Source organism: Rutidosis leptorrhynchoides, chromosome 2 (assembly GCF_046630445.1).
Source record: "Rutidosis leptorrhynchoides isolate AG116_Rl617_1_P2 chromosome 2, CSIRO_AGI_Rlap_v1, whole genome shotgun sequence".
In the NCBI taxonomy this organism is placed as follows: domain Eukaryota; kingdom Viridiplantae; phylum Streptophyta; class Magnoliopsida; order Asterales; family Asteraceae; genus Rutidosis; species Rutidosis leptorrhynchoides.
Window position 1 is genome coordinate 463,153,073 of NC_092334.1, and position 21,755 is coordinate 463,174,827.

Genomic DNA, 21,755 nt, shown 5'->3' on the forward strand with positions numbered 1-21,755 from the left:
CCTTGTGGTGTAAATGGAAATTTAAACATTTATTTTAGGTTTAAGGCGTTGTATTATTGCAGTTTTCAGAATAAAGCCCATGAACTTATTTTTTGCCGTTTAAAGCCCCTGCATTCCTTGAATATATATCTATTTTTTTAATTAAATTGTAAAGATGAAACATGAAGCAAGAGTCCTGCATAAATACACATTTTATGAATATAAACGACTCCTGCTGTAAATATTGCAGTTAATACTATTGAAATGTATGATAACTTTCATAATAATGTCAACCTCGAGTACAGTGGCGGTACCAGGATTTTTTTTTTACTGGGGGCAAAAAAAAAATTTAAAACCGTAGCAATTTTTTTGGACAAAATATGGAGGTTTTGGGGCAAAAAATTGAGGTTTTTAGGCAAATTATAGAGGTTTTGGGGCAAAATTTGAAGGTTTGTGGGCAAAATTTGAAGGTTTGGAGGTAAAATTTGGAAATTTTTGGGCAAAATCTGAAGGTTTTGGGGCAAAATATGAAGGTTTTAGGGCGAAAAAAAATCCACCGGGGGCAAAGTCGAAAAATCCAAAATTTTTACACTGAAAATTGCAAATCCACTGGGGACGGCTGCCCCCGCTTGCCCCTAAATAAAACCGCCCCTGCTCGAGTAGTCGAGTGTATCTATTATCTATAATAGTTTCCAGTAGCCCTTGATATTGCAAATTATTGTGACCCGAACACCGTTCATCTTTTTATTATCAAGGTATGAAATTTATCAAAGAAATGTTATCGTGACATAGTATGACATAGGCAACATGCCTAATCGAAATTGGAAAAAAAAAACCATAAAAGTTCTAAGATTTTCCCCGTTCGGGTTACCCGGGAGGACGAGTAATCGAACCTAGTTCCATTCGTATATCTTTTTTACTCCCTTGTCGTTTCCAACTACAGTATTCCCTTGCACTACAACATTCAAACCTAGGACCTCTTAGGATGTCAAGTCCCTAATCACCGGGCTAGCTTGTGATGGTTTGAAAGTTCTAAGGTTTCCCAAGAAAAAAGATAAGTACGAAAATATTATTATTATTTTCAACAGAACAAGAAAAGCGAAAGTCTGATGCATTTGATTAACTCTTATGATACAAGTGATGCATTTGATTAACTCTTATGATACAAGTATTTGGGCTGTCAAAGTTTTATTAAGCATACAAGCTTAATGCTTAAAGCTTCATCCAAGTGAAATGTACAATAGTTGTTGATCAGGGTCCCAAAGTGGAAGCTTCACAACCATCATGTACACATGCCAACACATCTTTGTAGTCCCTCGAGATTGTGAAACTATCGTAAACACGACCATCTTTACTCTTCTTATACTCAAATAGAAGTGTAGAATGGTTAAATGCTGTTAGTTTAACAAATCCGAAGTCATGATCTTTATAAAGACTCCACTCGGGATTGATATTACTAAAACTTGATAACACACTTCCTCCGCCACCAACAACAACATGAATTGTCCCCTTAACGGTACCATAATAGTTAAATCTTTCTGTGTTGACACATTGATTCTGCACCACCACCATAACGAAGAGCAAGTTAGAAAGATAGCAATAAGTAACCAACAAGTCTGTATATTCAAGAGACAATTCATTGGTGTTTGAATGTGTGGTAAAACTGGTTATTAGATTATTGCGTTCTAAAGTCATACTAACAAGATTTTAGTGTTAGAATAACGCAAACCTAATTATGATCATCTAATTATTTAGTATCTAATACAATTAATCACTAGTATATGGTAAAATTAAAAAAATTATACTTTGTTACCCTATTTATTCATATTTCATTATTAATAAATATTAATATTATTACAATTTGTTTTTATATTTTAAGAGAGATAATTGAGTTTGTTATGTTAAAATTCAAATCAATAGTTGAATCTCAAATCAATGGTTAATTTGAAGAGGGACAATTATGACATCATCATCCAAATCAATGATTAAAAATCTTAGTTGTTAACTCATCTAAAGGTCAATATTCAATCTTTCGACAAAAGATGACATAATTATGGTTTTCCTCTTATATATTAAAAAAAGATTAGTAAAACTATAAGTTAAACTTTCTATTAATTCATACAAGGTGACAACACATTATATTAAATTAACATTTGAATATACTTATATACCTTTAATAAGTGAAAATTATCAGGTTAGATTGTTTTTTAGAACGGCAACTCACGCTCCCAACACCCATTAATCGACCAATATGCCCACGACGGGGCTTGAACCCCCAAGTTAGATCGTGACGCTATATTGATATTTAAATGTTTGTGCGTTGATATTCTTTAATTAAAACGAAGGATAATAGTACCTCGTATATAGGACAAGTCCTTTCATAATCATGAACATGTCCATAAAACGCAATGTCCACTTTGTATTTTTGCCATAGTTTTTGCAAATCTTCCCTTCCCATGGGCTCTTCGAAGGAACCCTCCATAGCATACTGACTACTAGAACTATAGCCGAGAACACGATTAGCCGCAAATATCAACCACGGCTGTTGTTGTCGGTCAACCGCTGCAAAACATTTCTCGATCCAAGCATACTGTTCTGAACCCTCCCTCCAATCATGCTCAGAATCCGCTATGCAGAAGTGAAACATTCCATGATCGGTCGAGTACCTATAAGCACAGGTACAGGTCAAATATGCCTTTGATTATAAATCTCAAAGGTAGCAAAATGGGTCAGAAAGATGGTATTGGGTCAAAATGGGTATGGGTTGGCTTGACTCAACAAATTTACCAAGACTTAGCTCTGTTCTTTGCAGGAATGAAAAACATGTTCTCAGCAGGGACACCACATTCCCCACCTGAATCAGAAGTCAAATAGAAGGATCCGGAATTAGGAAAATCTCGTTCATTGTTGCCACTACAGGATCAAAAAGTATAATGTCATTATTTTTATTTATAAATTTTACGTAAATGTTAGTAATACTTAGTAAATCTAAACCTCGCAACCATATAAGGCTTTGTTGATGCAATAGGTTGGATCTGGGCCGTGAACTGGTCCCACTGCGAGATATATCCCTTTGCATATGCTAAATTACCAATATGAAATACTATATCAAATTTATCAAGCTCGTGGATTAGTTGGTCTACGGTAGTCAATGATCCCGGCTGATAATTATCATACTCGTTTGAACCGTCACGTTCTGCCTGAAAACACCATAGCAGATAATATTACAAGTTTTCTATTCGAACTGGTTTATGTTATCATTATAAAGGTTAGACATAATTACCCATTGGTCCCTGTGGTTTGTATCATATTGCAAGGTTACCCCTAAACTTTTCTTTTGACTTCACCATGGTTTGCACGAGTTACACAGTTGGTCCCCTTCACTAACCGCGTAACTCGTGCAAACCACGTTGACCAACCAAGTCAATAAAAAGTTCAGGGGACCTCTACAATATGGTACAAACACAGCGACCAAACACGTAATTTTGTCTACATTTTATACTTGTTAAGGCACTTTTGGATTAAATGTATGTCACAAATAACCTTCCCCATGTCTCCAAATATAACAACACGTTGTAACGAGTCTTGCCCGGGATATGGCGATGATTTGAATGAATGCGTTTTACTCCAAACAATTGATCCATTCACCAACCTATGGCCCATCCTGTAATCGTAACTGTATAACAAATTTCATAACCAGAACCCATTTAGAAAATAACATGTAAAATGAGAAACACAAAAATAAAGGCTTTCTCAAAACTATTATACTACACATAACATACATTGTGTTAGGCCATAAATCTTTTAAGAAACTAGTGTGTATATAACCAGGATCACGCCATCCGACGGTACTTGCAGGTGCACCTGAACAGGAATTATGATAACTTATTGGTGCGGATGCAATGTATTCATAAGAACTTATGTTTTTTTATTAGAACTTTTTATATTATGTGATGAAATTGTTACATCGTACCACACATGCTACTACGAGAAAAGGTCAACGTTCCTGCTGGAGAAAGATTATGACTTTGACCCTTCCAACCGTACTCAACGAATGGAGTGGCTTCATTAATGTTGTAACCACTTGTCCATGTCACAGCCATCTGATAATGTATCCATTCAGAACACAACAAAAACGTATTAGAAGATTCGATTATTAACTCATCACTGCTTTAAAGTGACATTCACGAGAACTGGGGAATATTATGTTGCATTTAGTTATCGAAAAATGACTTTTTTATAAATACTTTGAAAAACATAAAACATGTTCAATTATGATTTTCCATAAAAATTTCAGCAAAAATAGAAAACTGTTATAATTCAGTAGGCTTATAACTACCTTTAGTGGTTTGATTCTTGATGTTATAATTCAGTAGGCTTATAACTACCTTTAGTGGTTTGATTCTTGATGTTATAATTCAGTAGGCTTATAACTACCTTTAGTGGTTTGATTCTTGATGTTATAATTCAGTAGGCTTATAACTACCTTTAGTGATTTGATTCTTGATTAAGAATACTAATAATGAAGTGTAAGAACAAAGATGATAATGGAGAAAGAAAGAAACACTTTGTAAGTGTGTGAAATGGTGCAAGTTTAATGCTTGCATTCATGAGTATTTATAGCCTAAAATCTCAATATAAAAATACATACTTTGTGTACTAAAATTGACTATATGTATACACCAAAATTGACTATCCATATCTATATTATTATTATTATTATAACACTCCCCCTTGGATAGCAATTTTATTTTGTTGAAGATCAACTATAAATTACTGCCTCGTTAAAAACCTTGCTAAAGAAAACCCAGTGGGAAAAAACTTTAGCTAAGGGAAAAAGAGTGCAGCATGGAGTTGACTCCCCCTCAAGTAGACATCGCTTCAGCTGTTACATCTTTTGAACATGTCTCATGCCAATGTTATGAACGTGTGTTCTGAAAATAGCAGTTGGAAGTGCTTTCGTGAAAAGATCAGCAGAGTTTTTGCTGGATTGAACATATCTCATTTCAATCTCGTTGTCCTTAATGAGATTTTGAGTGTATGAGAAGAATCTAGGAGGTATGTGTTTGGTTCGGTCACTTTTGATATACCCTTCTTTCATCTGTGCTATGCAAGCTGCATTATCTTCATAGAGAATTGTTGGACTTTTATCGCGTTCTAGTCCACAAGAATCAGTAATGAGTTGTGTCATTGATCTCAACCAAAAACATTCTCGAGTAGCTTCATGTAATGCAATCACTTCGGCATGATTTGACGATGTAGCAACAAGTGTTTGTTTTTGAGAACGCCATGATATTGCAGTACCTCCATTTAGGAATACATATCCAGTTTGAGATTTAGCTTTATGTGGATCAGATAAATAACCTGCATCTGCATAACCAACCAAATCTTGTTTTGATTCGTTAGAATAAAATAATCCTAAATCAGTAGTTCCTCGAAGGTATCGAAATATGTGTTTGATCCCATTCCAGTGTCTTTTGGTAGGAGCAGAGCTGAACCTTGCCAACAAATTAACTGCAAAAGAAATGTCAGGTCTTGTACAATTTGTAAGATACATAAGAGCTCCAATTGCACTAAGATATGGTACTTCTGGTCCAAGAATGTCTTCTTGATCTTCACATGGACGAAATGGATCAGCTTCAACATTGAGTGATCTAACAACCATAGGAGTACTTAATGGTTTTGCCTTGTCCATATTGAAACGTTTCAAAATCTTTTCAGTATATGTTGTTTGATGTACAAGTAAACCATTAGGCATATGCTCAATTTGTAAACCAAGGCAATACTTGGTTTTTCCGAGATCTTTCATTTCAAATTCTTTCTTTAGAAGTTGAATGGCTTCATGGATCTCTTTATTTGTACCTATGATGTTAAGATCATCAACATAAACAGCTATGATCACATATCCGGATGTTGTTTTCTTAATGAAAACACAAGGGCAAGTAAGATTATTTGTATACCCTTTGCTTATCAAGTAATCACTTAATCGGTTATACCACATACGTCCCGATTGTTTTAACCCATATAAAGATCTTTGTAATTTAATCGAATACATTTCTTTGGGTTTTGCATTTGATGCTTCTGGTACCTTAAATCCTTCAGGTAACTTCATATATATATCACTATCAAGTGATCCATATAGATAAGCAGTCACAACATCCATGAGATGCATTTCTAAATTTTTAGAAACTGCCAGACTGATTAAGTACCTAAAAGTAATTGCATCCATAACAGGAGAATAAGTTTCTTCATAATCAATTCCCGGTCTTTGAGAAAAACCTTGAGCTACAAGTCTAGCTTTATACCTTGTAACTTCATTTTTCTCATTTCTTTTTCGGACAAAAATCCATCTGTATCCTACAGGTTTCACATCTTTAGGAGTGAGAATGATGGATCCGAAAACTTTTCTTTTATTGAGTGATTCTAATTCAGCTCGTATTGCTTCTTTCCATTGAGCCCAATCATGTCTATTTTGACATTCAACCATAGATGTTGGTTCTGGATCATCATCATTATTCATGATGTCATATGCAACATTAAATGAAAATTTCTCATCAAGATTTTTCATTTCATTTCGGTTCCATAATATTTTTGAATATGCATAATTGATTGCAATTTCTGTATTGACATCATCAATCTCCTCTGCAGTAGGAGTACTGATTTGTGGTTCTTCTTGAACACTTTCTTTTACTTCATTATCAGCTGATTTTCTTTTTCGAGGATTTTTATCCTTTGAACCGATTGGTCTTCCACGTTTCTGACGTGGCAAAGATTCATGAGTGACGTTATTGCCAGCTTTTGGAATTTCAATTCGAGCTGGAGTATTTACTGCTGGTATATATGATTTTGTCACCGTTTTTGTATCTGTAAATGCATCAGGCAATTGATTTGCAAGTTCTTGTATATGCATTATCTTTTGAACTTCTGTCTCGCATTCTTTTGTGCGAGGATCAAGATACTTTAATTGAGGTTCACACCATGAAACATCATTTTCTTTATTTTTCATTTCTCCCCCTAATCTAGGGAACAATGTTTCATTAAAATGACAATCAGCAAAACGTGCTGTAAAAACGTCACCTGTCATAGGTTCAATATACCTTAATATTGAAGATGTTTCATATCCAACATATATTCCCAACCTCCTTTGAGGACCCATTTTTGTACGTTGTGGTGTCGCAATTGGAACATACACTGCACAACCAAATGTTCTAAGATGGGAAATATTTGGCTCTTGACCAAAAGCAAGTTGTAGGGGGGAATATTTATGACTTGCACTTGGTCTGATGCGAATCAATGCAGCAGCATGTAAAATTGCATGACCCCATATAGATACAGGGAGTTTTGTTCTCATTATCAATGGTCTAGCGATTAACTGTAAACGTTTAATCAATGACTCGGCTAAACCATTTTGTGTATGCACATGAGCAACAGAATGTTCAACAACAATTCCTATAGACATGCAATAGTCATTAAATGCTTGAGATGTAAATTCACCAGCATTATCAAGTCTCACCCTTTTAATGGTGTAATCAGGAAAATGAGCTCTCAATTTAATAATTTGGGCAAGAAATTTTGCAAATGCCACATTACGGCTTGATAACAGACAAACATGAGACCATCTGCTAGATGCGTCTATTAGAACCATGAAATATCTAAATGGTCCACATGGTGGATGAATTGGTCCACATATATCACCTTGAATTCTTTCAAGAAACATTGGTGATTCTTTCTCAACCTTAAGTGGTGAGGGTCTAGTTATCAATTTTCCAAGAGAGCAAGATGTACATGGAACCATTGTATCATGATGGATTTTTCTATCCTTTAGTGGATGTCCATGAGTACATTCAATAATCCTTTTCATCATTGTTGATCCTGGATGGCCTAATCTGTTATGCCATAAACTGAATACACCAGGATCAATATATTTTTCGTTAACTACCATATGTATTTCTGGTACATTTATATGTGTATAATGTAATCCAGAACTAAGTCTTGGCAGTTTTTCAACCACATGACTCTTGTCAGTGATACTTAAATATTTCTCATTTTCTGTTGTCACTGACTGATAATCATACCCGTTAAGGTATATGTCGGAGAAACTCAATAAATTTCTGCTTGACTTGGGAGAAAATAAGGCATCATTTATTAAAAATTTTGTACCATTTGGTAGTATGAAATTTGCCTTTCCTATCCCTTTTATCAAGTTAGCAGGTCCTGATATTGTATGTATAGTTCCTTCCGTTGGTTTTAGATCAATAAAATATTTCTCGGATTTAAGTATAGTGTGTGTAGTTCCACTGTCTGCTATACAGAGATCTCCACCACTTGATTGATGTTGTATTCCAGCAAAATTCATATTGAACTTCATATATAAGAAATAAATAGTGAGTACATTAATATTACACAATATTTTAAACGCAAATAGATAGTACTGAAACATTTAGCAAACATAATGACAAAGACAGACGATATTAAATCGTTTATTTTTCAAAAGACACACAACTTAAACATTCAAGAAATCTTCATATAAATCAGATGGTTTCTCAGTGACTGTTGGATCAATATTATCCACAAAATTTACTTCCTTTTCTTTACCTTTCAGCGAATCCTGATACATCTTAACAAGATGTTTAGATGTTCGGCAAGTATTAGTCCAGTGGCCCATTCTACCACATCTGTAGCAAGATTCTTCAGAATTTTTAGAAGAATTTTCTTCAACATCTTGTTTAATGGGCTTGTTTTGTGGTTGATATTTATATTTTCGTGGATTACTATTTCTTTGACCACCACGGCCACGACCACGACCACGTCCACGCCCATTACCATTACCATAAGGATGGTTTCTACCATAGTTATGGCTTTTGGCATGATGATGGTGATGGTTATTATAACCACGACCTTGCCCGCGTCCTTGTCCCTGTTTATAATTATTTGCAGTATTTGCTTCAGGGATTGTAAGTGTACCAGTAGGACGGGATTGCTGATTTTTCATTAATAGCTCATCATTTTGCTCTGCAACTAAGAGATATGAATTAAGTTCAGGATATGTTTTGAACTTTAGCATTCTCAAATTTCTTTGCACTGTGATGTTTGCAGCATTCATTGTGGAGAAAGTTTTCTCCATCATGTCTGCATCACTAATTTCATGTCCACAGAATTTAAGTTGTGAACATGTATTATACAGAGCTGAGCTGTATTCATTTACTTTCTTAAAGTCTTGGAACCTTAATGTTCTCCATTGTTCCATTGCAGCTGGAAGTAAAATTTCTCTTTGATTATTGAATCTGCTTTTGAGACCTTCCCATAAAACATGGGGATCTTCTACAGTCACATAATTATTTTGTAAGCATTCATCAATATGTTGATGAATAAAGCAACATGCCGTAGCTTGTTCTTTTTCAGAACAAGTGTTGTTTTCATTTATGGTTTCAAGAATGCCCATTGATTTAAGATGCATTTTTACTTTTATAACCCATGGCATGTAGTTGTTTCCAGTTGATTCTAAAGGAGTAAATTTAAGCTTTTCCAGATTCGACATTTTCTATTATCAAAAATTAAAACAAACATCATGATAAATTAGAGTCAATTTATATTCATAAGTATATAAACATTAAACATAAATTTAATATAACATAAATGATAAGTAGGTGACAGTGTCGACCATGTGTAAGCAATCATAAATAAATGTTATATAACAAAAATATAAATATTAGTAAACATAAATGAAAATTTGGCGACAGTGTCGACCATATATTTTTTCAGGTGGTATAACCGACCTATATCATTCTGGTGGTATAACCGACCATATATCATTTTGGTGTTATAACCGACCATATATCATTTTGGTGGTATAACCGACCATATATCATTTTGGTGGCAGAGCCAACCATATTTAGTATTAAGATTATCGTGCTGATAACGTGTTATAATTCAGTAGGCTTATAACTACCTTTAGTGGTTTGATTCTTGATGTTATAATTCAGTAGGCTTATAACTACCTTTAGTGGTTTGATTCTTGATGTTATAATTCAGTAGGCTTATAACTACCTTTAGTGGTTTGATTCTTGATGTTATAATTCAGTAGGCTTATAACTACCTTTAGTGATTTGATTCTTGATTAAGAATACTAATAATGAAGTGTAAGAACAAAGATGATAATGGAGAAAGAAAGAAACACTTTGTAAGTGTGTGAAATGGTGCAAGTTTAATGCTTGCATTCATGAGTATTTATAGCCTAAAATCTCAATATAAAAATACATACTTTGTGTACTAAAATTGACTATATGTATACACCAAAATTGACTATCCATATCTATATTATTATTATTATTATAACAAAAACCCATTTCGAATCTACAGCTATGTTTTTTAAACTCTACTTTATATTTTTCAGTTATATTTTTTTTCTTCCTAGAGATAGAAACTCGTTATGTTTTCTAAACTGGAAGGTGAAAACATTCAAATGTGTATTCAAGTTTTAGTTAGGTGCTAAAACACTTCGTATCCTTGATAAAAATGGAGATGAAAAAATTTCTACAACTAGACGCACACTAAAAGTTTCTCTTCTTTCGGAAGCATTGCTTGACGTCAGCGAGGGATGAATCACGGTGACATCATGATGACGGGATGAACAGTAAAAAACAATGAATATTCACCGCTATTAGTGTATATGTATAATCGAACATTTACCTCATCCCAAGACTTCCCATGAGCAAGGCGCGGATAAAGTGGAGCTTTAGGGTTTGCAAATGAAATAGGACCTGAAGAAGCTATCAACTTTGGCTGCGATCCCAAAATAAAAAATAAAACAAAAAATAGCTAGTGGGACTTTATTAGCATTACAAAATAATTTAATGTATTAAGAAAACATACATTCTCCAATCCGCCAGTAAAAAGTGCAAACGTGAAATCTGAACGCTGATTGATAATCTGGAAGTTTAATGAAGATCTTCCTGTTGTTGTGTAGAGGAGATTGGTTTGGTTGGCAAACATGTACTGTTTATATTATAGATAATATTATAAGTTATGCAATATTGTTCAGACTATACTAATTAAAGTTTTTTGTAACATTTACCTTTATCGGGGCTGTGCATATGTCTGGACCATCTTGGACCTCACCGGATTCAGAGTAACAAACGGATGCACTGCAACATTCATTCAGTTGTACTTATGAATGAGCCCATTTTGGTAAGGTTTTAACTCGTTGACAGGTCAAAAAGGTAAAATTAAAGAATTTATTAGGTTAAAAATAGAATGGTTAGATATTCCCCAAACATTTTTATTGCATATAATCTCCTAATCATAAATCCAAATAACAGATTATTATTGGTAAAAACAAACTTGTCAGCACATTCTATGTACTAACTATTCTGAAAAACAAATTGAACACAGAAGGTGTTTTTTGGTTAACCCTACCCATACAAAAGATTTACTCATTTTGACCTAAATATGTAACCAACCCACTCGTTTGGACACGTCTAAAGGCAATGAATATCTGCATGCTAGAAACTGTTAAAAGAAAAAATGAAGATAAAATAGAGTTAGTTTTGGTCTTAATAAATAAACAATACCTGAAATTTGCTGGTGAAAAAACTCCAACCCAGTCACCCTCATTTGGTTCTGTCGTATGGATCTGAACATTGACTAGTTCAGTATCATCACCCTGTCATAATATGAACAGTCATAAACCAATTGGTGTTAAGTTGAAATAACCAATCAAGAAACTTGATCCAGGCATATAGACAAATACATTGCAATACAAAACCAAAATTTTTTTTTATCAAAATGTATATGAACAAGTCCTAGTGACGGGTTAATATTTCCCTTAAGTTAAAATAAAAAAGAACCTCATCGCAACGGAGGTTCCCCATACACGACTCCGAGCAGCTTGCAGGTTGTAGCTTGCAGGTTGTCGCCTGGTGAATAGTCGGCTCGCCAAGCGAGTCGGAAACTCGAGCCCGAACGGGAACCAAAAAGTTAAAATAATAAAAAGGAGGTGACCGTTAAACAAGAAATACTTCTTACCATATTCTCTAGAAGATGGATAACGGTGACACAAGCTGATTCCTGACGCGCAATAACAGCTTTTTGAATAGCTATTTTAGCAAGTGGCTGTTCAATGGTTAAAGTACGTCGACGGTGGTCATTATCAGTTTCTTTGATATGCGTGTTCGAAGAAGCACAATAAACCGTTAAAACAGAAGAAAGTGTAACCAACAACAAGAAGAAGAAGATTAGTGTGAACAGATTATTCATTGTTGTCATTACATCAAACGAATCGTACACATCTGCTTGATAAGAAAATATATTTGAGATCTAACTAAGAAATAGTTAAACAAAAATGGAACAGATTTTACACATGAAAGTTACAAATGGACACTTCTGGGATGCATGGAGTATTTATCATGTCATATAAACTGCCCAACATCGTATCTGCTGTTAACAAGGACACAAAAAGTATGTGCAGCAAATTTTTGGTGGCATTCATTCATTTTCCAGGAAAAGGGAACAAATTCAGGAACATGATATAACAACAATTTCTAAACGAAAAATATATGCACAAAAAGTTGAGGCTATGTCATATAGACACATCTGTGAATGAACGTAAAGGTGCATAGTAATTTATTAAGTTCATTCTGGGTAGCAATAACATATTACACTGTAATCGTTCATAGAATCCTATTTCATGGTTAGTATGAACTACAAGAAAAATAAATGCATATAATTCATGTATACAACACGATATAAATATTGCTATCAAAACCAAAAATTAGTTGGGTAAAAATTAAAACACAAACTTGTAAATTTACTTCCACCTTCACCAATAATCGCCACAAGAACATTTCCCATCTTCAAAACGATGAAATCTGCTAGCATCTCTCACAACAATAACTCGTTTAGTCGCCTTAGCAATCAATTTTAAAGCCAGATGGCAATCGTCACAAATTCGATGACTCTGCACAAGATGTAAAGGCGTTGAATTTGATGTGTTAATTAGCCCATAAGAAACCGCAAGCTTCTCACTATGATACAATGACATTTGTTCTTCACGTTCGTCCACATCAGGAAGCAAAGAACTTTTCTTTGGAACATAGCCAAACTTTGTGATCTCCAACATTAATTTCTTTAAATTTCGAACAATCTGTACATTAGATTTGGATTTATCCCCTGAAAGAAACATATGTTGTTGTTTCTTAACATCTATCCACGTACACGCAGGCAACATTCTTAAACCTTTCTTTTTAAGGGTATGGAAAACAGAAGCAGCTTCTTCACGTTTTCCTAAAGTGTTGTATATGTTTAAAAGAACAACATAATTACTGAGCTTTTCGGGCTCCATACCGTATATTTTCTCAGCTGCAAATTTCCCAAGCTCTAAATTCTTGTTTACCCGACAAGCTGTTAACAAAGCGGCCCACATATTAACGGTTGGCTTAAACGGTGCATCTCGAATCAAGGCGTAAGCTTCATCTAAAAGCCCTTCACGCCCTAACAACTCAATCATACATGCATAATGCATAGCTCGAGGCTTTACTTTAAAGTCTATGTTCATCGATTCAAAGATCTGCCACCCCTGATCCGATAGTCCCGAATAGCTACAAGCCGATAAAACAGCAAGGAAAGTAACATGATTTGGAGTCATATTCTCGTTAATCATTTGTTTAAACAGCTCTAAAGCTTCGATTCCACGACCATGATTACCGTATCCAGCAATTAACGCGTTCCACGATATAACATTTTTATGAGGCATTTTATCGAATAGATTGCGGGCATCATCGATTCGTCCCCATTTGCTATAAAAATCAACTAGTGCAGTGTTGGCGACTATGTCTAGTCCAAAACCATGACGCACAAGCCCCGCGTGTGCTTGTTTAGCATGTTCTAACGAAGCTAATCGTGTGCACACTCTCACTATCATCGAAAACGTGAAATGATCCATTTTGACACCCGATTCTTGCATCTCGTAATACATATCCAAAGCCTCTTCACTATACCCATGTAAAGCGTAACCTGCAATAATCGAATTCCAACCTACAGTTGTTTTTTCAGGCATTATATCGAACACACATTGTGCATCTTCAATACTTCCACATTTACTATACATGTCAATTAACGCACACGATACAAATATATCTTGACTAACATTCATTTTTATAGCACAAGCATGCAATTGCTGACCCGGAAATATCATTTCCATTCCCGCACACGCACGCATCATCGTAGCAAAAGTACGTGAACTAGCCTCGGATTCTCCTTCCCACAAACCTAAAAACATCCTAAATGCATCCAAATAATCCCCACAATTCACAAGCCCAGTAATTATCGTGTTCCATGAAACCAAATTTCTCTCGGGCATTTCATCGAACAGTATGCGTGCATCAATCATCATCCCACACAGCACATGCATTAACAACACCCTATTCCTTAAATACAAATCAGGCTCAAATCCGCTATTAACCATATAACTAAACACACGTTTAACCCCTCGAATTGATTTCAAACTAATACAAGCATCAACTAACGCATCATAAGTACTTTTACCAACATGAACATCATACTCACATTCAATTTCCAATATTTCAAACATTTCAAGTGCATCTTTATATCTTTTACAAAGTACTAACTTTTCAATCTGCCCACATAGCCCTGAAGTCGAACCTTTTGTATTTCTCGAATCGTCAATATCGTTATGTTTCTTAATAACATCATAATTATTATTATTTCTCGATGGTTTTGGTTTGGGTTTTGGGTGTAATCCTTGCTCGACAAATGAACAAGTGACCCCAAATGCACGAGGTTTTGATTTTTTTAAATTTAATAAATAACAATTGGACAAAAAGTGTCGTTCTTTCAATATTTGAGAGCTATTTTCGATAACTGGTGTGTTTTGATAACGAGATGAAGTAATGTTCATGGCGAATTATGCGATTTAGTGACTTACCTTTATCGTGGGGATTCAAATTGATGATATTGATGCTGTAATTTTTGCAAGAAGGCGATTATGGTGAGGTGTAATCTAAAATTTGTATGACAAAGTGTGTATACATTATGACTTGTTCAATTGCATAGAAAAATCCGTCATTGTTTGGTGGAAGTTAGTTTGCCAACCAGAAAATACTAAACCGAAATACCCGAATTGTAAAACGGGTTAAACATTGACCTCACCAACAGGTACATACATTGCAACTTCGGCATTTATCCATTCATAGTATTAGGTTCAATTATTATCCGGGTTCTATTTTTTCTCTTATTAGTTTTGCCCATATGAAATTGTGCTTTTAACGGGATTTTTTTAACTATTAAAGATTAAAACTTGTGAATGTCACCTACTCATGATCAAGCCAACATCTCAGCCCTTAGAGCATTGGCAAATTTAGGTTTCGGAGTCATTGGTGTCACTAGTTAAAAGTTAAAAAAAAAAAAAATTTACACTGTCCAGCGGTGTCACACACAAAAAATTACACTATCAAGTGGTATCATTAGTTAAAAATTCCGAAAATTTTCCACTGCATCACGTATTTCAGTGGTAGCCCGTGCTACCACCGAATCCCATATAGATCTACCCTTGCTTAGAGTTGTCATTAGTATGCGGAAATGATTATACACCGAAGTTAAACATTGACTTCATATTGATGGTTGTTAAAATGTACAACAGTCTGAAGCGCCTTAACGACAGCCCTTAAAGCTGTCGTTACCAAAATCCAACTATTAAATACTATGTAAAGAGGTATATTTCGGTTTATAAATGAAAAGGCGGTATTGGAGATGCAAGATAACGGACAACTGGTTACATCTGATGATCCCCATGTTACAATTGGATGCTTGAATGCAACTTTCATACAGGATGCAAGTATTATTACATTTTAATAGTTAAATGACTGTGAAATCACGGGTTTATTTAAATGAAACAATTTGATGATATGTTTTACTAAGTGAATGTAAATGTTAAAGTCTTTTGGTTTAATGACATGTTGAACTACAGATTTCGACTAAGAAAAATGTCGTTGTTTTTACAAACATATTGATGTAGTTAACTTGGTCATAAAAAATAAACTACATTTTTTCCCCACCACTCTCTTCCAATTTTCATCACAATTACTGTTTTTTTTGTCATAAAAGCCTTTGAGACATGTATTTCGTATACATATGTAACGTAATTAATTCCGTAAAGATAATCCAAATTCAAATAATAATAATATAATAATAATTATAATAATAATAATAAAGTTGGCTTAAAATTGAGTATTTTTATTTAATTTAAATAATAATTATTAGTAATACCAAATGCCTCTTGAAATTAAAAAAAAAAAATTAAAATACAATTATTATATGAAGGTTATACAATATGCTTTAAAGTTTATACATGTGTTCATGAATGTTTTGTAAAAGATTGTATAATTTGTTTTAAAGTTTGTACATATGGTCATGAGGGTGTTTTATCATAAGGTTATACATAATGCTTTAAATATTGTACATATGGTCATGAGAGTGTTTTATTATAAGGTTATACGTAATGCTTCAAATATTGTACATATGGTCATGAAGTGTTTTATCATGTTAATATTTTATTAAATACAATAAATTATTTTAATGACATCACCATTGAGCTTAGAATTTTCTTCTTTATTTTTGAATTTTTCTAAGCTTAAATAATTCTTATTTGATATCATAATTATAGAGATTTATTAGATAGTTTTCATGTGATGATAGATATTAGTAAGACAGTCTTATATGTTAATTGTGTATTCAACTTGGGTTGGTTGATTTTCAAACAGAATTACATTCAGGAAACCTCGTAAGGTTTGCTGTCACTGAGGGCGGGTTAACTTTTGTTGATAGAAAGTTGGAGAAGGATGATTTACCGTACATAGGAGAAAGGTCCTTCATAAACGTGCTTTCGCCGATAGTTACTCCAAAGTGTAAATTGAGACAAAATAAGAACACTACAGTATATATGACCTGTATTCAGTTATAACTTAACACTGTAGTTTTTGAGTAAATGAATGCTTATCTAGGCCTGTAATGTCCAATAATATATCTTAGAATATAAAATAAATAAATAATACAACAACAACAACAACAATACCCAATCCAACGAAAGTGGGGTATGGAGAATATTTTTTTTTATAAAATAAATAAATAATATTTTATAAAAAAAATATGTCACAGAATAAAATAACACTCGAGCCTAGAGAAGTATAATAATTTTTTTTTCCAATATTCAGGAATTGTTTTTTTGGTGGACAATAATAAGTCATAGAATTTAAATTAAATAAGGTTGCTTTATATGAAAAACACATAAACATGTCACCAAATTTTTAAGATGCCAAAGAAGTAGGCTCACACCCATCATGTACACAAGCTAACACATCTCTATAATCTCTTGAGATGGTAAACGAATCATACACTTTCCCATCCTTACTCTTTTTATACTCGAATAGTAGCGATGAGTGGTTAAACGCAGTCATTTTCACAAACCCGAAATCATAATCTTTATAAAGACTCCAAGTTGTATTAATTTGTGCAAATTCCGACAAATGGGCACCCCCTCCACCCACCACAACGTGGATTGTCCCGTTCACCGTGCCAGAATAGTGAGACGTCTCTAAGTTCACACAATGATTCTACACCATCACCAAATGCACAATATTAGAAACCACACTAAAAAAAACCGACCTTATCATATGATATTGACACTTGTAAAAGTTGCCCAAGTCGGTCGACGCATCTGTTTGGAGACTAGCCCGTCCCAACTCCCACAAAGACGCCTTATATGTCGGTCAACGCTAAAAAGTCGGGTCAAAGCCGGGCCGAGTCGGCCTAATCGGGTCTGAGTTGGTCAAAGTCAAGGTTAGATAAAAAAAAAAAAAAGTATACTCCGTATTCTTTAAAATTAGATTATGTGCCATATATCTGTGTTTGAAATATTTATGTATTATGTTTGATATATTTATATTTGTGTGTAATTTATAGTATATGTTTAATTTATTTATTCATAAAAGTCAACGTTGGTCAACACCTAACTCGTCCACGACTCGACCGACTTGCGACTTTTACAACCTTGAATATTGATAACCATAACTAGATAAATATAAAGAATTAGATGTTTGATCAATTGATTGTTTGGCAAGTTCTTGAAAATTGAAAAATTTACCTCATAAACGGGGCAAGATCTTTCGTAATTATGCACATGGCCATAAAATCCAATGTCCACTTTGTATTTCTGCCAAAGTTTCTGCAAACTCTCTCGTCCCATTGGCTCAGCAAACGAGCCTTCGGCTGCATAATATTTGTCTGATGAGTAACCAAGAACACGGTGAGCAGCAAAAATGAGCCATGGTTGTTTTTTCCTGTCTACAGATGCAAGACATTTCTCGATGAACTTGTACTGTTCGGTGCCTTCCCGCCAGTCATGCTCGGTGTCTGCTATGCAGAAATGAAACATACCATAATCTGTTGAATACCTACAATATCAACAAATTGTCACTTTAATTGAATAAATGTGAACAAACAACTAATAGAGATAGATATTCAACCCAATTACCATCTCCAGTTCAATTTTTAAGGGTTTTTTTTTTTTTTTTTTTTGGTATTTTTAATGGGTTAAACATGTAGATTTTATATGTCACCAAAAGTAAACATATAGAAAATTCCAAGTGTTAATGGTTAAACTTAAACTAACAAATCTGCCACATAAATATGTATTCAAAAAACTTGATATTGTGGAGAAAAGGTAAAAATTTGAAACTTTATAGCTTGACCCATTTGACCCATATGCAAGACCCGTTGGACCCGTCTCTATTTGTTGGACTTGATAGATTTTGACCCAAGACAAACCCATTTGACCCATACTATAAACTAACTATATAATTTGGCCCAACTATTGATTAGTATTATATATTATTACCAGTATTTAGCTCTGTTTTCTGCAGGGACATAAAACATAGTCTCAGCTGGTACACCACATTCGCCACCCGAATCACTACCGTCATAAAAAGATCCGCTACCTGGAAAGTCACGTTCGTGATTTCCACTACACCGATATTTTACATAGAATATCAACATATGAGAAAAAAAAACAAGAATATATATTTAAAATAAACTTTTTCACTAAACAAACCTTGCAAGCATATATGGCACAACAGACGCAACGGGTTCCACTTGTGAAGTAAATTGGTCCCATTGTGAAATGTAACCGTTTGAATATACAATGTCTCCTATATGGAACACAATGTCTATGTTGTCAATATCAGATATGAGCTGATCAGTTGTATTAAGAGAACCAGGTTGATAATTATTGTACTCGTTTGAACCATCACGTTCTGCCTGAAATTAGCAAATGAATATGATATTACTTAATTCCTCGTACTCATATTATAATTGTATTTATTATTATAAAGTTTACCTTCCCCAAGTCACCAAATATGATAACGCGTTGTAACGATTCCTGTCCTGGGTAAGGGGCCGATTTAAAAGAATACGTCTTTTTGCTCCAAATATATGTACCATTAGTCAACATATGTCCCATCTTGTAAAAATACCTAATTGAAAATATGGTTTAGTTGATTGAACTATAAATAAACCTAAAGTTTCAACAAATTTTAAAACTTTACTTTGTATTTGGCCACAAATTTTGTAAGAAACTTGTATGTATGAAACCAGGATCCCTCCAACCAACAGTCCTTGCCGGTGGACCTGCAAGAAATCTCATAAATGAACATAAATCGTAATGAATCATATCTAAACTAATTTCATATTAGCATCCAAATCTGAAGACGGATAGATAACTTAATTTAATTCCAACTATAAATATTAAAGAACGTACCACACAAGCTATTTTGATGAAATGTTAGTGTGCCTGCAGGAGCTAGCATACGGCGTTTGTTAGATTTCATAGGGTGTTGATCCTTCACACCCCACGCAATAAAAGGGGTTGCTTCGTTTATGTTGTAGCCGCTTGTCCAAGTCACAGTCATCTACACGATAGAAAAAAACCGTATAACATAAACATAAACATAATAAACATAAACATAACATTTAACATTTTTTTTGAACGGCGGTTAGAGTCACCGACGAGGGTCTGAACGTGATGTCAGAACCAACCCATCCGATCATTTCCTGCGACGAACCATTTACAGTCATACCGCCCCTCTGGAGGAAATCCCACGGCGAATCCATGCGGGTATCGCATGTGGTAAAAACCCCTTCGGGTGAGGTTGAACGAATGTCCAATACCTCCGAGGCCCATGAAATGGGCAGATAACCTCGAGGGAATTATTTTGCAGCACATAGGGGTCGAACACCTGACTTCCCGGAAGTCAGGTCACCACCAATGCACCAACACCAAACATAACATTTAACATTAACATAATAAAAGAAAAAAGATTCAAATGTCAATCTGAATCTTCAAGTACACACCAAATTTTCGAAGTAAAAAAAAATAATAGCAGATGTATACAAAAAATACATTTGCAAAACTTACTTCATTCCAAGATTTTCCTAAAGCGAGACGTGGATAAAGAGGTGCTTTTGGATTTGCAAATGATACGAAGTTTGAATATGCTACTAACTTTGGCTGCAAAAAGAACATTACAACTTTTTTTAGAAGTAGCAATATAAAAACTTTTTTTTTTTTATTTAAAAAGGCTTTTGTGGATACATACACTCGATAATCCGCCTGAAAACAAGGCAAACGAGAAATCTGCTCGTTGATTGATAATCTGTAGCTTTATGGTATTTTTCCCTGTTTTTGCGTATCCTGAATTCGAGTAATTTGCAAATGTATACTGTGAGAGAACAACAGTCAGATAAAGTCAATATATCTTTCAAAATCATATAATTCCTTACGATAGATATCACTCGCTACTCACCTTTATTGGTGCAGAACATATGTACGGAGCCTGTTGTTTAGAATCGTTCACATCATAACAAGTTGATGCACTGCATTATTTTAACATTATACTATTCAGTAGCAAATTAAACTTTATAATCATAATCATATTATATATCATACTAATAATAATAATATTACACAACAACTCACTTAAAATTAGCAGGGGAAAATACTCCAATCCAATCATCATTAGACGCGTTAGGATGATTAACCTCCACAGTGACCCATTCAACATCCTCACCCTTCATTAAGTCAAAAATTAATCAACATTATACAAAGATTTAAAAACATACACATGTTGATTAACTTCATATCAACATATGACAATTACATTAGAAAAACTACACACAGTTTATACCTTTAAGCCAAGAACTGTAGGGTTAGCTTTAACATAAGCCCCATCATGAAGAGCAAAAACAGCTTTGTGAATATCAATCTTGGATAAGGGTTGTTCAGTGATCTTAAGATCAGCTGTTACTAAATGGGCTAATGCTATAACACATAATGATAATGAAAAGATTGAAACTTTGAACATGATCTTCATTGAGGCAATTTCACAAACACCATATAGACATGAAAATGTCAACTATTGTAGTTTTAGTTTTCTTGATGGGTTCTGAATTGTGAATTTGTAATGGTTTGTGGAAGATGCCAAGAGATATTCTGTTTTGAGTTTGTTTTCAACTTTGAAAAGTCAGAAGATGTGATAGTTTTAGCGATAATCTAGAGGTTTCTAACTAAGGTTTACGTCAACTATTTTGTTTGTTATCATTTTTAGAGATAAAAGAAAGAATCTTTGAGGCCAATGTTTAAGGAAAAATATAATATTGTTAGTAGATCTTATTATGCGGACATAGATGCTACATTTGGAGCAATATAAAGT

At 34.1% G+C, this 21,755-nt stretch overlaps 3 protein-coding genes across 3 annotated transcripts; all 3 read right to left on the bottom strand.

Moving 5' to 3' along the window:
• Window positions 1-1,125: 1,125 nt before the first annotated feature.
• Window positions 1,126-12,243, bottom strand: LOC139892554 (nucleotide pyrophosphatase/phosphodiesterase-like). Its single transcript, XM_071875666.1, has 12 exons — window positions 12,004-12,243; window positions 11,550-11,641; window positions 11,054-11,123; window positions 10,852-10,974; window positions 10,669-10,761; window positions 3,953-4,082; window positions 3,762-3,843; window positions 3,523-3,655; window positions 2,974-3,179; window positions 2,767-2,892; window positions 2,336-2,645; window positions 1,126-1,536 (listed from the first exon to the last, which is right to left on the bottom strand). Exons 1-12 carry the CDS (start codon window positions 12,241-12,243, stop codon window positions 1,231-1,233), a joined length of 1,911 nt encoding a protein of 636 aa, XP_071731767.1. The 3' UTR covers window positions 1,126-1,230.
• A 334-nt stretch (window positions 12,244-12,577) lies between these two features.
• LOC139892553 (pentatricopeptide repeat-containing protein At5g50390, chloroplastic) lies at window positions 12,578-15,019 on the bottom strand. The gene has a single exon (XM_071875665.1). It carries the CDS (start codon window positions 14,891-14,893, stop codon window positions 12,797-12,799), a length of 2,097 nt encoding a protein of 698 aa, XP_071731766.1. The 5' UTR covers window positions 14,894-15,019; the 3' UTR covers window positions 12,578-12,796.
• Window positions 15,020-17,147: 2,128 nt separating this feature from the next.
• LOC139892555 (probable inactive purple acid phosphatase 27) lies at window positions 17,148-21,495 on the bottom strand. Its single transcript, XM_071875667.1, has 12 exons — window positions 21,231-21,495; window positions 21,023-21,114; window positions 20,850-20,919; window positions 20,643-20,765; window positions 20,462-20,554; window positions 19,805-19,955; window positions 19,593-19,674; window positions 19,385-19,520; window positions 19,100-19,305; window positions 18,887-19,012; window positions 18,134-18,443; window positions 17,148-17,603 (listed from the first exon to the last, which is right to left on the bottom strand). Exons 1-12 carry the CDS (start codon window positions 21,414-21,416, stop codon window positions 17,298-17,300), a joined length of 1,881 nt encoding a protein of 626 aa, XP_071731768.1. The 5' UTR covers window positions 21,417-21,495; the 3' UTR covers window positions 17,148-17,297.
• Between the last annotated feature and the right edge of the window lie 260 nt (window positions 21,496-21,755).

Coding starts and splice junctions, on each gene's coding strand:
- LOC139892554 (XM_071875666.1), bottom strand. CDS start 12,243: ATGACAACAATGAATAATCTGTTCACACTAATCTTCTTCTTCTTGTTG. Junction 3,844..3,952: donor TTCTCGTAGTAGCATGTGTG/GTACGATGTAAC, acceptor ATTCCTGTTCAG/GTGCACCTGCAAGTACCGTC. Junction 2,893..2,973: donor AAGCCTTATATGGTTGCGAG/GTTTAGATTTAC, acceptor TTGATCCTGTAG/TGGCAACAATGAACGAGATT.
- LOC139892553 (XM_071875665.1), bottom strand. CDS start 14,893: ATGAACATTACTTCATCTCGTTATCAAAACACACCAGTTATCGAAAAT.
- LOC139892555 (XM_071875667.1), bottom strand. CDS start 21,416: ATGAAGATCATGTTCAAAGTTTCAATCTTTTCATTATCATTATGTGTT. Junction 19,521..19,592: donor AATTTGTGGCCAAATACAAA/GTAAAGTTTTAA, acceptor ATTTTCAATTAG/GTATTTTTACAAGATGGGAC. Junction 19,306..19,384: donor TATTTGGTGACTTGGGGAAG/GTAAACTTTATA, acceptor TGCTAATTTCAG/GCAGAACGTGATGGTTCAAA.